This window comes from Triturus cristatus, chromosome 5_1, assembly GCF_964204655.1.
Source record: "Triturus cristatus chromosome 5_1, aTriCri1.1, whole genome shotgun sequence".
NCBI lineage: Eukaryota > Metazoa > Chordata > Amphibia > Caudata > Salamandridae > Triturus > Triturus cristatus.
This window is the reverse complement of record NC_140587.1, coordinates 136,432,895-136,446,396: the sequence shown is the minus strand read 5'-3', so window position 1 is coordinate 136,446,396 and position 13,502 is coordinate 136,432,895. Positions and strand designations below refer to the sequence as shown.

Below are 13,502 nucleotides of genomic sequence, written 5' to 3'. Positions count from 1 at the left end.
TTACTCCTTTGTGCAAACTATTGGGCACAAGGAGTTCTGCTGTCGCTGTTAGGATTCTAAGCACAAGCACTTTTCCAGTCCACTCAATCGCCTTAGCTAAATATCTGGGATGGGCATGGTCCCTAAGATGTAACGTTATACGGGGAACAGAGGCACCACCTTCATAGGGTTCTATCCCGGGACACTGTATTGTTCAGCTGTTTTTATTTCCTTTCACTTCTTTTTAAATATCTCGTTTCATCTGTAGTCAATTGACATGTTTAATACTCAATTTAAAACTGTTTTTAATTATTTAATTATTTATTGTTAAAACTTTGTATAGCTTTAGCGATATGGATTTTATATTGTTGTCTTATGTATATGTTTGTGTCTTGTATGAATTATTTTTTAATTCGAATAAAGACTATGATGATGATGATGATGAAAAGTCCTGCACGACCGAATGGACAAGATGCCCATCTTGCTAGACCTGACTGTCTAGGCAGTAGTGTTTTGAAAACATGTGCAGTGATGCCCATGTAGCTGCCTGACAGATGTCCAGAACTGAGACTCCACTAGCCAACGCAGTTGTTGCAGCTTTAGCTCTGGTGAAATTAGCTCTTAAGCCCTTAGGGGGCTGTTTCTTGGCGATTGCATGTAAGAGCTTCATACAGAGGGTGATCCATCGAAAGATGATTCTTTTCTGAACTGCATTTCCCTTCTTTGCCCCACAAATCCAACAAAGAGTTGAATGTCCAGCCAGAATATTTTTGGGCAATCAATCAATGTAGAACGATAAAACTCTTTGTCCTCTGCCTCTGAACTGTTGGATCTTGGAGATAAGATTCCCCCATTCCTCAAGGGAAGCATCTGTCATTAATTGAAATGTAAGTTCTTTTTGAAAGGGTGCCCTTGCATACATTTTCACCCTCCTGCACATTAAAAGCTTCAATACAGTCTTGAAACTGATATTCAGATGCATCATTTTCTCCCAGAAAAAGAAATTGAACCTCTGATAGGCTCTTACTGACTTTCATAGGGCGTGGCTCATCATGAAGATAGATGGCTCTTAACACCTGTGCGAATTTTAAATGAACAATAAATATAAAAAGTGCTCCTTGATCCAACCAGCAGGGTGAAATCACTCTATTGTTCTGGAATATCAATGACGATTCTACGATGCAGAAAAGTTGCTATGTATACACCAAAACAATTCAGTTTGTTGTCTTCTGCATTAAATTAATGGTGATCATAACAACACAGAATCATAACTGAAGGCCACTCAAATTGTGATAAAATTATATGGATATGGATATTTGATGCAAAATGAAGGTTAGACGAGAATAATTTTTTTTTTTTTTTTTTTTTTTTTTTTTTTTTAAACCGTTTATTACAAGACTCAAAAATATACAAATATGGGCCTACAACCTTCCGGCCGGCCGCTAGCAATGAAAGGAGTATACGATATACATTTATAAAACACATGGTGCTGCGGCTGAGCATGCACAGGAGTTAACATCATTGCGAGCCACACTATCCAGACCCCACTATGCGGTTCCATTTTAAACTTAAAGAACGACAAATACAAACAAACCCACAAGGCAATCCTCAATCGGAAATAGCAACACGTGCTCCCCCAGGAGAATAATGGTTTTGAGTTGACTGAATGAGTATAATTAATGCTAGTTAAGTCCTGTCTAGAGATAAACGGACTCACTGTTTCACTTCACTTGCTAAGGTGAGGTAGGAGAATGACCTTCCCACTGATCCTTGCTAAGGTGGGTGCATAGCTGACTCACCTTATGAGGATGCCGCCCAACAACATTCCATAGTGGTGATTACCGACACCACCGGTTGCTAAAATTGGTTGAGGGTTTCGGGCCAACACTGGAGCAATCCAGACCCCGCAGAACGGATACTCTCCTTTGATTACGGCTGACTCACCTTATGGTCTGCCAGCTGCCGTTTGATGTCCTCCTGGCTAGTTCCAATTTCGGCGTGAGCCTCCAGAGTCTGATCTATCTCTTCCATCCAGTCCAGGAGGATGCGCCGGGATTCACTGAACTGAGGAGACACAGGATACACCGTCAGATCTGACCCACAGCGAAATTCAATATCTGGGCTGCGCCTTTTGGCGGACAGAATCTAAACTACAAGAACCCATTTGAAGTCACCCACTGCTTGAACAGCTCTGTACAGTGGCTCTACCACTAATATGCAACATTGGTAACCCGGGGACATTTGAATATTAATCGCCAATGCTAGAACCAGTAACAACTGCAATGAGGTTTTTCACTGAATAAAAACCTACTGGAAGATTTAAAGGGTTGTCATCTTAACAACATAGCAGTAACTTGTGACAATATGGTGCAAACTCCAGATCACCTGCAACAGTTAACCATATATATTCCCTAGCTCGGATTGCCTCCATTTGGTGTATACCTGCTTGGCACGTTTGCGTGAGTCTTCGAGCGACCGTGTGCGGTCCCTGGTGCGGTGCTGGACCTTCACTAGGCGCTCCTGAGCAGTCAGCACCAGATTTTGGATGACTGCGCAGTCCTGTTTGCGGCTGAAGTCCTTTAGTCGGCAGGCCACGGTTTCAAGGCCGGAGAGCTTCTCGCTGTAAACGGCTACCTCTTTCACCAAAACCTGGAATGGGAGGAAGTTTGAATGATATGAAATAGGGGAAACAGCTTTATGCCATCCAACAAAGAATTAAGTAATTGAGATGGTGCAGGTATGCACTGCTACACCGAGCATAAGCTTACTTCCAACAGGGCATTGGGTAGAAGTGCTGTGTGTTTGCTTACTCAGGTAGAAGTGCTGTGTGTTTGCTTACTCAGGTAGAAGTGCTGTGTGTTTGCTTACTCAGGTGTTAAAATACTATTCAGTGATATGGTTGAAGGTAGTTATCTAGATGATAAACTGCCAAGCTGTGATTTATAGTGACCTCAGTACTACTTTGAGGCAGTGACTTGAGTGCCCCACTGTGATCCTCTGCAATTGTAAAGCACTCGCAGAATATTTGTGGTTTTGGATAAATATTTTGAAAAAAGACTGTTAAGCTAGCTGCTACTCAGCAATGAGTTGTGTTGCCATGCTGTATTATTATTCATGAGTCTTCTTGCTACTCTCGTAGTATGAGTACAGTTATAGTACCACTGTACACACCAGCAACGGGCACAAAGTGAACTATGTAATGTCCTGCACAGAGTGTTTTTAAGGGGCATACTGAGGAGGGGGAGGAGCAGAAAGATGGAAGGAGAAAGGAAGAGACCATTGGACAACTACACAAACTGTACATCATGAATGTTGTACAGCATGTTATGGGTTAGCATGTGGCGAATTGTCATAGTAGTTTGTTTATGTGCTAGAACCTAATTTTAAGTTTCTTATAGTACACGTTTCTCGACTGTATGTTGCCACTAAGTGTTTCTTCACTCTGTACTGTATGTCCATCCAGTTGTTACCCTGCATCCAAGGACCTTTGTTAACGTTCTGCAATGTAATGCTCTGTTTGAGGGAATGTTTTACTGATTTGTCTGTGAGATGCAAGTGCACATTCTTGGGTATGTAGTGGTGATGAGATCCTCTGATTGTACTGCTTAAATTGTGGTTTTGCTGTGTGGTCATGTTCATGGTGATGATGGTACATTGTGGTTACACAATGATGCATCAGTTAAGCTGTAAGGAAGCCACTGCTTACAGTTAGACCATCTGCTTTTAGCTTTAAACCTATAATAACTGATAAAACCCCACCGAAAGGAAAATAGCCATTACCAGTGTAAACATATAAACACTGAAAAAACACCTTTGCGACCACAAACTAAGTGCCATTCAAAGAAAGGAAAAGACGAGTGAAAGAGTCATTTTTATTTCTTCCCGATAGGGCAAATACAATGCAACCTAGTTATACAAGGTAGCATCAAGAAAGACTGGGCTAACATTATTCTGCTTGAGTTTTGTTGTTTAGGGTTGTCACTAAACATTGCCTCTTCTTCCTTTTGCTTTTTTCAGTTTTGTGGTCTTTGGCCTAAAGATGCAGTGTTTAGAAGCATGTTTTAGGTCTTATTTAGCTATTTTATAAACTGTAGCGAATTGGGAAATATCAAAATAATATTTGAAATTATGGCTACATTTGATTTCACTGATAGGTAAAATGGCTGGTTTCATAAGAATCTTTCCTAATATGTAGCATCATATTTATTCACAGACAGAGAATGGGTGAAATCCTTTCATACATCAGCCCGCTTTTCTAGTGAGTCAGTATTGATTGTAAGTTAATTGCCAAACACCCCAGTCTTTAAACATTCAATGCAAGATGTAGTGACAGGTATATGTGAAAAGAATGTTGTCACCAAGAATCTGAGATAGTGGTGAAAACATGACACCAGGTGTTTGGTAAACATGGAACACAGTGTCACTTGGAATGCTGCTGAAAAAAGTTCCTACCAAGTTCCATAAAGATTAGAGTGATATGTTTTGTATTTGCAGTAATTCAGCTACATATATAAAAAGTTGTATGATGGCCTGTCAAAATCAATACCTGAGCTGAAGTGGTTCCCTGTAAGAGATCCTTGTCACTTGCTAGATGGTATGCTGAAAGCATCTTTACAATCTTCAGAGCTAATGAAGAATGCTATTGACTTTGTAGTCCATTCTGGTGCAGTAAAAATGTATTTAGTCCTCATATATCCTGTGCACACGCTACCTATACACATGCACTATCAGTGCAGAAAGCAAGCAATAATTAAAATTAAATTAAAATTCTATAAACACTGGAAAAACACTTTCTGTTGTTTTTAATGGCACAAAAATGTGTAACCACAGATAACCTCTGCTTTTAAAGGTTTTGAACAAACTGAAAAAACTCTACCAGAATTTACCATAAATAAAAACTGAAAACAGGAAAGCCTACTTATAGTCCAGTTGCACTTCCTGAACCCTACGTGTATAAGTTGTGGCATTGCTTATGATGTAGTTTTGCTATGTTAGGGCCCTATTAGCTCTATCATTCTGAGTTATTCCTTAAGACTGATACCACAAAGTTGTGAAATGGTGCTCTTAAGTCTTTTGTTATGCTGTGTTAGCTTGCTGGTTATTGCACTATGATGGCGCTCCTATATTGACTGATGTCACATTTATAGGGTGTATGTTACGATATGGCACAGCTTTTCTGTGAAGTTTGTGGCCGATGGCACATCCCTATACCTGGAGAGTATTGGTTGTGTTATATTATTGGGTATAGTTTTAGGTTGATGTACTCGGGATGTTGATTATAGTTTGGTGTGGATCAGCTTTGAGGCTATTCGTTATGGCATTTTGTTGATACAGTATATAGCTGCTTGTATGCTATTTTTATCAATATGTCACCAGGTTTTGGTTATAGTAGGGCTCTGTTTCTCGCAGGTTGTTATAAGTAGTGGTGTGCAGATGCACTGCGAGGTTCTAATGGTGTGAGGCTGCTGTGCTTGGAGGAGCTTGATATGTTGGTGCACTGAGGGTGTTAGCCGCTGTATGTTGCATTTATTGGAGAGGAAAGCACTATCCACTGAGAGGCGTTTGATGTGGTTGCATATTATATCACCTTGCACTGAATTGCTGCACCTGCGTTGACCTGGCTTTGTGTTACTACCTACATACTGAGCCTGAGTTATTCCATCTATGGTAAGAGGACTGTGTTACTGCCTATATACTAAGCTTAGTGAGTTAATGCCTTTATACTAGGCGTACTGTGTTACTGCCTCTGAACTTACCATGTTGTTGCACATACAATGACCTTGCGCTGAGATGCTGCAGATACACTAACCTTGCACTAAGTTGCATAAACACTAACTTTAGTCTGCATTGATATACATATACTGCTTTTGTACAGAATTACTCAGGTTATGCTGATACTGCAATGCAGTGCAATGCATAAACAGCCCTAGGAAGCATATGTTACATTTGTTGTATATTGTGGTAAACACAATTAGAACAGGCGTTGCAGTGCAGCCATGAACTGAGCTTGCTAACTGTTAGGTTGTTTGAACTGGTACTGTGTTGCATTCCTGTACTTAAACCAATGTTACATTGAGGCCTTCAAGTACACTGACCTCATGCTACGTTACAGTGCACAACTGACCTTGTGTGGCATTAGTATCTTGCATTGTGCTGACTCACTTGCAAAAACCTACTGCAATGATATTGTACATACACTACCCTTGCGTTACATTGTTGTTCCTACACCGACCTTGCATTGCATGTGAATCCACTCAATAACCTTAAGCAGTCTCATGGGACATGCACCACCCTTGCATTACACTGTTGCTCCTACGTCAATCTAGCACCTCGCTACTGTGCATACATTGACCCTGAGTTCCACTGATGTTCCTTCACCAGTCGCTCCTTGCTGCGCACACCCTGGTCTTGCATTACATTCATAATCACACATCAAAGTGACAAGGACCTGCTGCACATACACTGACCCTGAGTTACACTAATGTTCCTTCACCAGTCGCGCGTTGTTACGTACACCTTGATCTTATGTTACATTGATAATCATTGACCACAGTTACAATGTGCTGCTAGGCATACACTGACCCTGAGTTGACCATGAGTTACACTGATGTTCCTTCACCAGTCGTGCGTTGCTGTGTACACCCTGATCTTGCTTTGCATTGGCAATCATACACCACAGTTACAATGTGCTGCTGTGCATACACTGACCCTGAGATACACTGATGTTCCTTCACCAGTCACGCATTGCTGCGTACACCCTGATCTTGCAATACATTGATAATCATACACCAAGTTACAATGTGCTGCTGCGCATACACGGACCCTGAGTTACACTGATGCTCCTTTACCAGTCGCACGTTGTTGCGTACACCCTGATCTTGCATTGCATTGATAATCATACACCGCAGTTACAATGCGTTGCTGCACATACACTGACCCTGATGTTCCTTCACCAGTCGCGCCTTGCTGCGCACGCCCTGATCTTGCGTTACATTGATAATCATACACCACAGTTACAATGCATTGCTGCCCATACACTGACCATGAGTTACACGGATGTTCCTTCAAAAGTCACGCGTTGCTGCGTACACCCTGATCTTGCTTTGCATTGATAATCATAGACCACAGTTACAATGTGCTGCTGGGCATACACTGACCCTGAGTTACACTGATGTTCCTTCACCAGTCGCGCCTTGCTGCGTAGACCCTGATCTTGCGCTACGTTGATAATCATACACCACAGTTACAATGCGTTGGTGCGCATATACTGACCCTGAGTTACACTGATGTTCCTTCCACAGTGGCGCCTTGCTGCGTACACCCTGATCTTGCGTTGGATTGATAATCAGACCACAGTTACAATGCGTTGATGCGCATACATTGACCGTGAGTTACACTGATGTTCCTTCACCAGTCGCGCCTTGCTGCGTACACCCTGATCTTGCGTTGCATTGATAATCATAGACCACAGTTACAATGCATCGCTGCGCATACCCTGAACTTGAGTTACACTGATGTTCCTTCACCAGTCGCTCCTTGCTGCGCACACCCTGATCTTGCATTACATTCATAATCACACATCAAAGTGACAAGGACCGGGAGGAGCCTAGCGCGCATCCAAGATGGTCGCGTGAGCACAGGGCTCCCCGGACCCTCGCTGCTCCTCGGAATTTATCCTGACTCTATCCTGACTTGGTTGATGGAATCTGGGAGACGAATGCTGGCTGAACACTAAACTCCTTTCGGAAATCAAATCGGACCTGGCAAGCCGGAGTTATGGCGGTTTGAACTTTTGAGGCCCACCCGACGGCTGTGCCCGATGCGAGGGTGATCTGTGGAGCCGGGGCGTAGTTGAACAACAACGGCAGCGGGGCTGTGCCAGTGGCTGTCACATCACTTTCGGTTTCACTTTTGGTCTTTGAGGGGCTGGACTGTGGACTTGCTTGGTGCGACTGGGCTTTCATTTTGCCTTCGCTTGATGCCGGTGGCTTCGTCTGCTGCCAGTGTGCTCATTGACGGTGGTCCCTTCGCTCCGCCATATTGCGGCCTGTGGTGCGACACGCGTCTGCCTGGCCTGTGCCACCTCGACGCTTCCTCGGTGGTCCCCTTCGGCGATCGAGGTTCTCATGGGAGGCAAGGGAGACCCCGAGAGGCGTAAGACCAAAACATCCCTACGTGGGGGACCGGTCCAGACGAACAACATGGACCGCTACACTCAGGGTAAAGGATCCCCCGGGACGGCCAATGTCCCCCCGGAGGACACCAGTGGTGGCCCGTCCGTTTCTCCGGATCTGTCCCTGCAGGACATCATGGGCGCCATTAAGGGCATCAGAGAGACCATCGCTACGCAGTACGAGGCCTTGGCCCGTAAAATCGACACGGTGGCCATTGACATTACGCTAATCCGGGCGGATCTCTCTAAGACCAACGAGAGGGTTCAATCGCTGGATGTGCGGACGTCCTCCCTTGGTACGGACGTGTCGGACCTGCAGGCCACTCTCGGCGATCTCAAGTCGGCCAATGATCTGATGGCCCGGCGGCTGGAAGACTTCGAGGGACGGGCCCGCCGCAATAACATCCGCGTCATAGGCGTTCCGGAGACCTCCGATAACCGCCCGGTTGATCTCCTGGTCGAGGAGCTCATCCTCGAACATCTTGCTCCCGCTGGCCTGAGTAAGTTTTTCGCTGTGGAGCGGGCCCATCGAGTCCCAGGTGGCCGGCCGCGACCGGGTGCCCCCCCGAGGCCTATCGTTGCGAGACTTTTCCATTACAGAGACCGAGACGCGATTCTGCAGGCCTCACGGGTCCATGGCCCGGTCCGACATGAGAACTCGTCCATTAACTTTTTCCCGGACTTCACCCAACTTGTCCAGAAACAGCGGATGGGCTTCCAGGGGGTGAAGCGGCGTCTCCGGGACCTCGGTCTCAAGTACTCTATGCTTTATCCTGCAAGGCTCCGAGTGGAACATGAAGATCGGACTACCTTTTTTGACTCTCCTGCGACTGTGAGTGACTGGCTGGATTCGCTGCCGGACCGGGGTGACCGGACTGGGCCCTCTGCCGGTACCGAGGGTGGCGGGTCTCCTTTGGAGTGACTTATGGTCCCGGACACTGCCATGTTGTACTGTTCGGCTGGGTTCTACTTCTTTTGTGCATTTTGTTTCACTATGTTGTGTGTGGGGAGCGGGCGGGGACGGGTCCCTTCCCTCCTCCGGGGTCTTTTCGTAGAATGGGGTTTGTAGGGCGACAGGCACACTGCAAGTTGGGGTGGTTTTTTGGACCGCAGGGGTGCAGGGTGGGGGGTGTTGGAGTTGGGGGGGGTTGGTGGGTGGGTGGGGTTGTTTGCATTTGTGTTTTTTGTTTTCAAGGCAAAGTATTGGCTATGGTTCATCCTTGGGTGTTGAGCTCTTTGCTAGGGGGCCCTTGATCTACTGGAGGGGATGGGGGGGGACGGGTTGAGATTGATGTCTTGGAACGTCAATGGATTGGGGGACCGTATCAAACGGGGTGTTGTGCTGCAATATCTGCGTCGTCTGACTCCTGATGTGGTGTTCTTACAGGAGACGCATCTGGTTGGCAATGTTTGTCGGGCTATGAACAGGGGGGGATATCGACTTGTGGCCCACTCTGGTTTCACCACTGGTTCGAGAGGGGTGGGCATTCTCTTGCGAGCTTCACTTCCGTTGGAGATCACCAGGGTGGTCCCAGACGATAGAGGGCGCTATGTGGCTCTGACTGGGAGGTGGGAGGGGCAGTCCCTTTCCTTGATCTCGGTCTATGTTCCCCCGGGCCTCCAGAACTCCACCTTCTCAGACTTGGGTCGTATGTTGCTTGGGCTTCCTGACAGTCTTTTGCTTATGGGTGGGGACTTTAATTCGGTTGTCTCGGGTGACCTGGACCGTCATCCGCCCAGGGCCCTCCCTGCTGCCCAGGCGGGCTCCTGGAGACCTTCGGTCTGGTGGACTGTTGGAGGTTAATGCATCCGACACAGTGTCAGTACACCTTTCACTCTGGGGCCCATGGGAGTCTCTCCAGACTGGATTATTTCCATATGCCCGCGGCCCAGGCTACTCGGATTCGAGAGGTCAAACACCTGGCCAGGGGTATTTCTGATCATTCCCCACTGTGGTTGCTTTTTGACACCGGGTCGCGGTCCGCTGGGCGGATCGCTCCTATTAACCCTTGGTACCTGCGAGACCCCAAGATCTGTGATAGCCTGATTAAGTCGATTGATCAATATTTTTCTGAGAATGAGGGGTCGGTGTTGTCCTCGGTGTCCCTGTGGGAAGCTTTCAAAGCAGTGCTCCGCGGGCATGCCCTGTCCCAGATAGTGGAGGCCAAGAGGGTTAAGAGAGAGGCGGTTGTGACGCTGGAGACTGAAATATCGGGGCTGGAGGTAGCCTTGGAGGCGGGTGTCACCCCGGATGGGCTGCATGCCCTCAGCCTGAAGCAGTTTGAATATAAGTCTCTCGTCACTGATGCTGCCAAGACTATGTATAGGGAGCAGCAGGGTAGGTTGTATGACGCCGGAGACAAGGCGGGTAAGCTGATTGCCTGGTTGGACAAGAAGGAGAGAGTGAATCGTGTGGTCCCGGAGCTTCGGGTGTCGGATGGAGTGTGTGTGACTGAGCCTGGTGAGATTGTTGAGTGTTTTGCTGACCACCTCCGTGCAGTGTACTCCCCGGTGTCTGATAGAGATGAGGACGACTCTCGTCTTCTGCTTCGGGATATTGCCCTGCCCGGCTTATCCATCGAGGACCGCGAGCTGATGGATGCCCCTTTGTCTGTCGAAGAGATAGCTACTGCGATTCGCTCCCTCCGCTCGGGCAAGGCTATGGGCCCCAACGGTCTGCCGATTGAACTATATAAGTTGCGCCCGGATAAAATCGCGCCTTTCCTCCGTCATATGTTTCAGGAATCGCTCGAGAGGGGTTCCCTTCCTGACGACCAGCGTCTGGCTACTATAGTGGTGATTCCCAAGGAGGGTAAGCCACGTGACCGCTGTGCCTCCTATAGGCCTATTTCCCTGCTGAATGCCGAACCCAAAATCCTTGCTAAGGTCCTCGCCAATCGCTTGCTGAGCGTTATATGTGACTTGATACATCCGGATCAATGTGGCTTCATCCCACATCGTAATACCGCTCTCAACTTACGGCGTCTGCACGGCGTCCTCGCTAGGGCTGAGTACTTCGCTGAACCGGCCATATTGGTTTCCCTAGACGCCACGATGGCCTTTGATACCATTGAATGGCCATTTCTTTGGGCCGTCTTGGCGAAGTTTGGTTTTGGGGAGGGGTTCCTTAGCAGGGTGAAGCTCCTTTATGCTGGACCAATGGCTCAGGTGGTTGTCAATGGGCGGGTTTCTCGGCCTTTCGCTCTCGGGAGGGGAACTAGGCAGGGGTGCCCGTTGTCCCCGCTGCTCTTTGCTCTCGCCCTGGAACCACTCGCTGCCTGGCTCCGTTGGGAGCCCTCGATTAGAGGGCTCCGGTGGGCCCCGGGCTTCGAGGATCGGGTTTCATTGTACGCAGATGATATTCTCTTGTATCTCACCTCACCGCGGAAGTCGCTCAATGTTCTCTTTGATGTCCTTACTTCCTTCGGGAAAAACTCGGGTCTGATAATCAACTGGTCCAAATCTTGTGTGTATCCTATCTCTGGTGGTCCTCCTCGCTTGCCGCCTCGGCTTCCGCTCCAAATATCTCAGTCCGGCTTTAAATACCTGGGAGTGTACGTTTCGTTGGATCCGGCGGTCCGCTATGAGCAGAATCTCCTGTCTCCACTCCGGCGTTTGAGGGCAGATACGGCTCGGTGGTGTAAGCTGCCCTTGTCTCCGCTTGGTCGCGCGGCGCTGTTTAAAATGATGTCCCTTCCCAGATTCCTTTATGCACTCCAGAACTCCTTCGATGTCATTCCTGCGGCCTACTTTAGGGAGGTGGAGAGTTTGCAGCGGAGACTGGTTTGGGACGGGCGATCGCGTATCGCTTTGGCCAAGCTGACTCTTTCCTGGTATGACGGGGGCATCGCGCTTCCTGATATTAGACGGTACTATTGGGCCTCCCAGCTGTCTGCCATTAATCATGCTACGTACGCTCCTGGTTCGAACCCGTCATATGAGATGGATAAATTCCTGCTCCCCGGCGGTAACTATAACAGAGCGCTTTACTCGCGGTCTGCTGGTAGGGCCCTTACGGGCCCTACCAGGATTGCGGTCCGTGTATGGAAGGCGGCTAACGTTGCGATGGGCTGGAGTGAGCGTTTAACGTGCGCCACTCCTCTATTCGACTCAGACCGCTTGGGAAGCCTCTGGACAACGAAAGGCTTCGAGCGCTGGGATACGATCGGCATCAGCAGAGTGGGGGACCTATGGGTTAAAGGTGCGGTTAAATCCTTCGCGGCGCTTCAGCGCGAGTATGAGCTTAGTGACAGAGAGTTCTTCCGTTATGCACAGGTTCGGCACGCCCTGCTTTCGGTCTTTGGGGAGGGGACCACGGTCCCTTCTTCTTCGCCTCTCGAGGACCGCATACTCGATGGTCACGTCCCCGACAGTACTATCTCCCTGATTTACAAAAAACTGATAAACAATCGGGCTGACCTCTTGGTGCATCTTCGGGAGGCATGGACGGGAGATGGGGTGGAGCTGGACGATGAGGACTGGCAGACTGCACTGTCATCCCCTAAGGAGGTGGCCATCCCGGCCCGTCTCCGCCTGGTCCAGCTTAAGATTCTCCATCGTGTATATGTGACGGGCCCCCGCCTGGTCTCGATGGGGTTTTCAGACGACGGACTCTGTAAGCGTGGCTGCGGGCTCAGTGCTACCTTTCTCCATATCCTATGGGAATGCCGCGAGGTGGCGGAATACTGGCGCCGGGTGCATGATATTATGAGACGAGTCACCGGGGTCGCTCTGCTGCCAGAGGTGCGTCGTTGTGTGCTGAATGTATGGGAGCCCAATGACTGCAATGCGGCTCAGGCTCGGTGGGCGGCCTTGGGGAACATGATTGCAAAGAGAGATATTGCACAGCTTTGGGGTTCCCAGCATCCTCCCACCGTGTCCGTCTGGAAGGAGAACATGGACTGGTGCATGTTCAGGGAGAAAACGGTGTATGTGGCTCGTGGTAAACCGGGGGCTTGGGGTAAAATTTGGGGGCAGTGGAACGCGTATCGTGGGTCTATCTGTGCTCCCCCTTTGGTGGATACGTCCGGGGTTGCCTCGTCCCCTGATCCTTGAGGGTTCCTTGTGCATCTCGTACTTTGGAGTACAGATTTGGTTCTCTCGTGGCCCCCCCCTCCCTCTCAGGTCTTCTTTTATTGACCGCCCTCGGGTGGTTGGTGTGTTGACTCCCCCGGCTGGTGTTCGCCGCCCTTCATAAGTCGTTTCGCCTTGTTTGTTGTATTTTTGTATTTTTCTTTTTTGTTGTTATTTATACTAAAAGTGTGTATTCTGATTTCCCTTATGTGCGGTCTGATCTACTGTGATAGTGCGGAGCCCCTGTGGGCCAGTCATTGTTTTCTGATATGCTGGA

At 48.2% G+C, this 13,502-nt stretch overlaps 1 protein-coding gene across 5 annotated transcripts in view; it reads right to left on the bottom strand.

Annotated features, from left to right (window-relative positions):
* The window catches only part of LOC146830407 (microtubule-actin cross-linking factor 1, isoforms 6/7-like), a 456,496-nt gene that overhangs the window by 158,210 nt on the left and 284,784 nt on the right, over positions 1-13,502 (bottom strand). For all 5 annotated transcript variants that reach the window (XM_085604595.1, XM_085604596.1, XM_085604592.1 and 2 more), the window contains 2 exons: positions 2,422-2,628; positions 1,924-2,043 (listed from right to left, as the gene is read on the bottom strand). In XM_085604595.1, the coding sequence (XP_085460721.1) occupies positions 1,924-2,043; positions 2,422-2,628 (327 nt within the window). The remainder of the gene's footprint in view (positions 1-1,923; positions 2,044-2,421; positions 2,629-13,502) is intronic.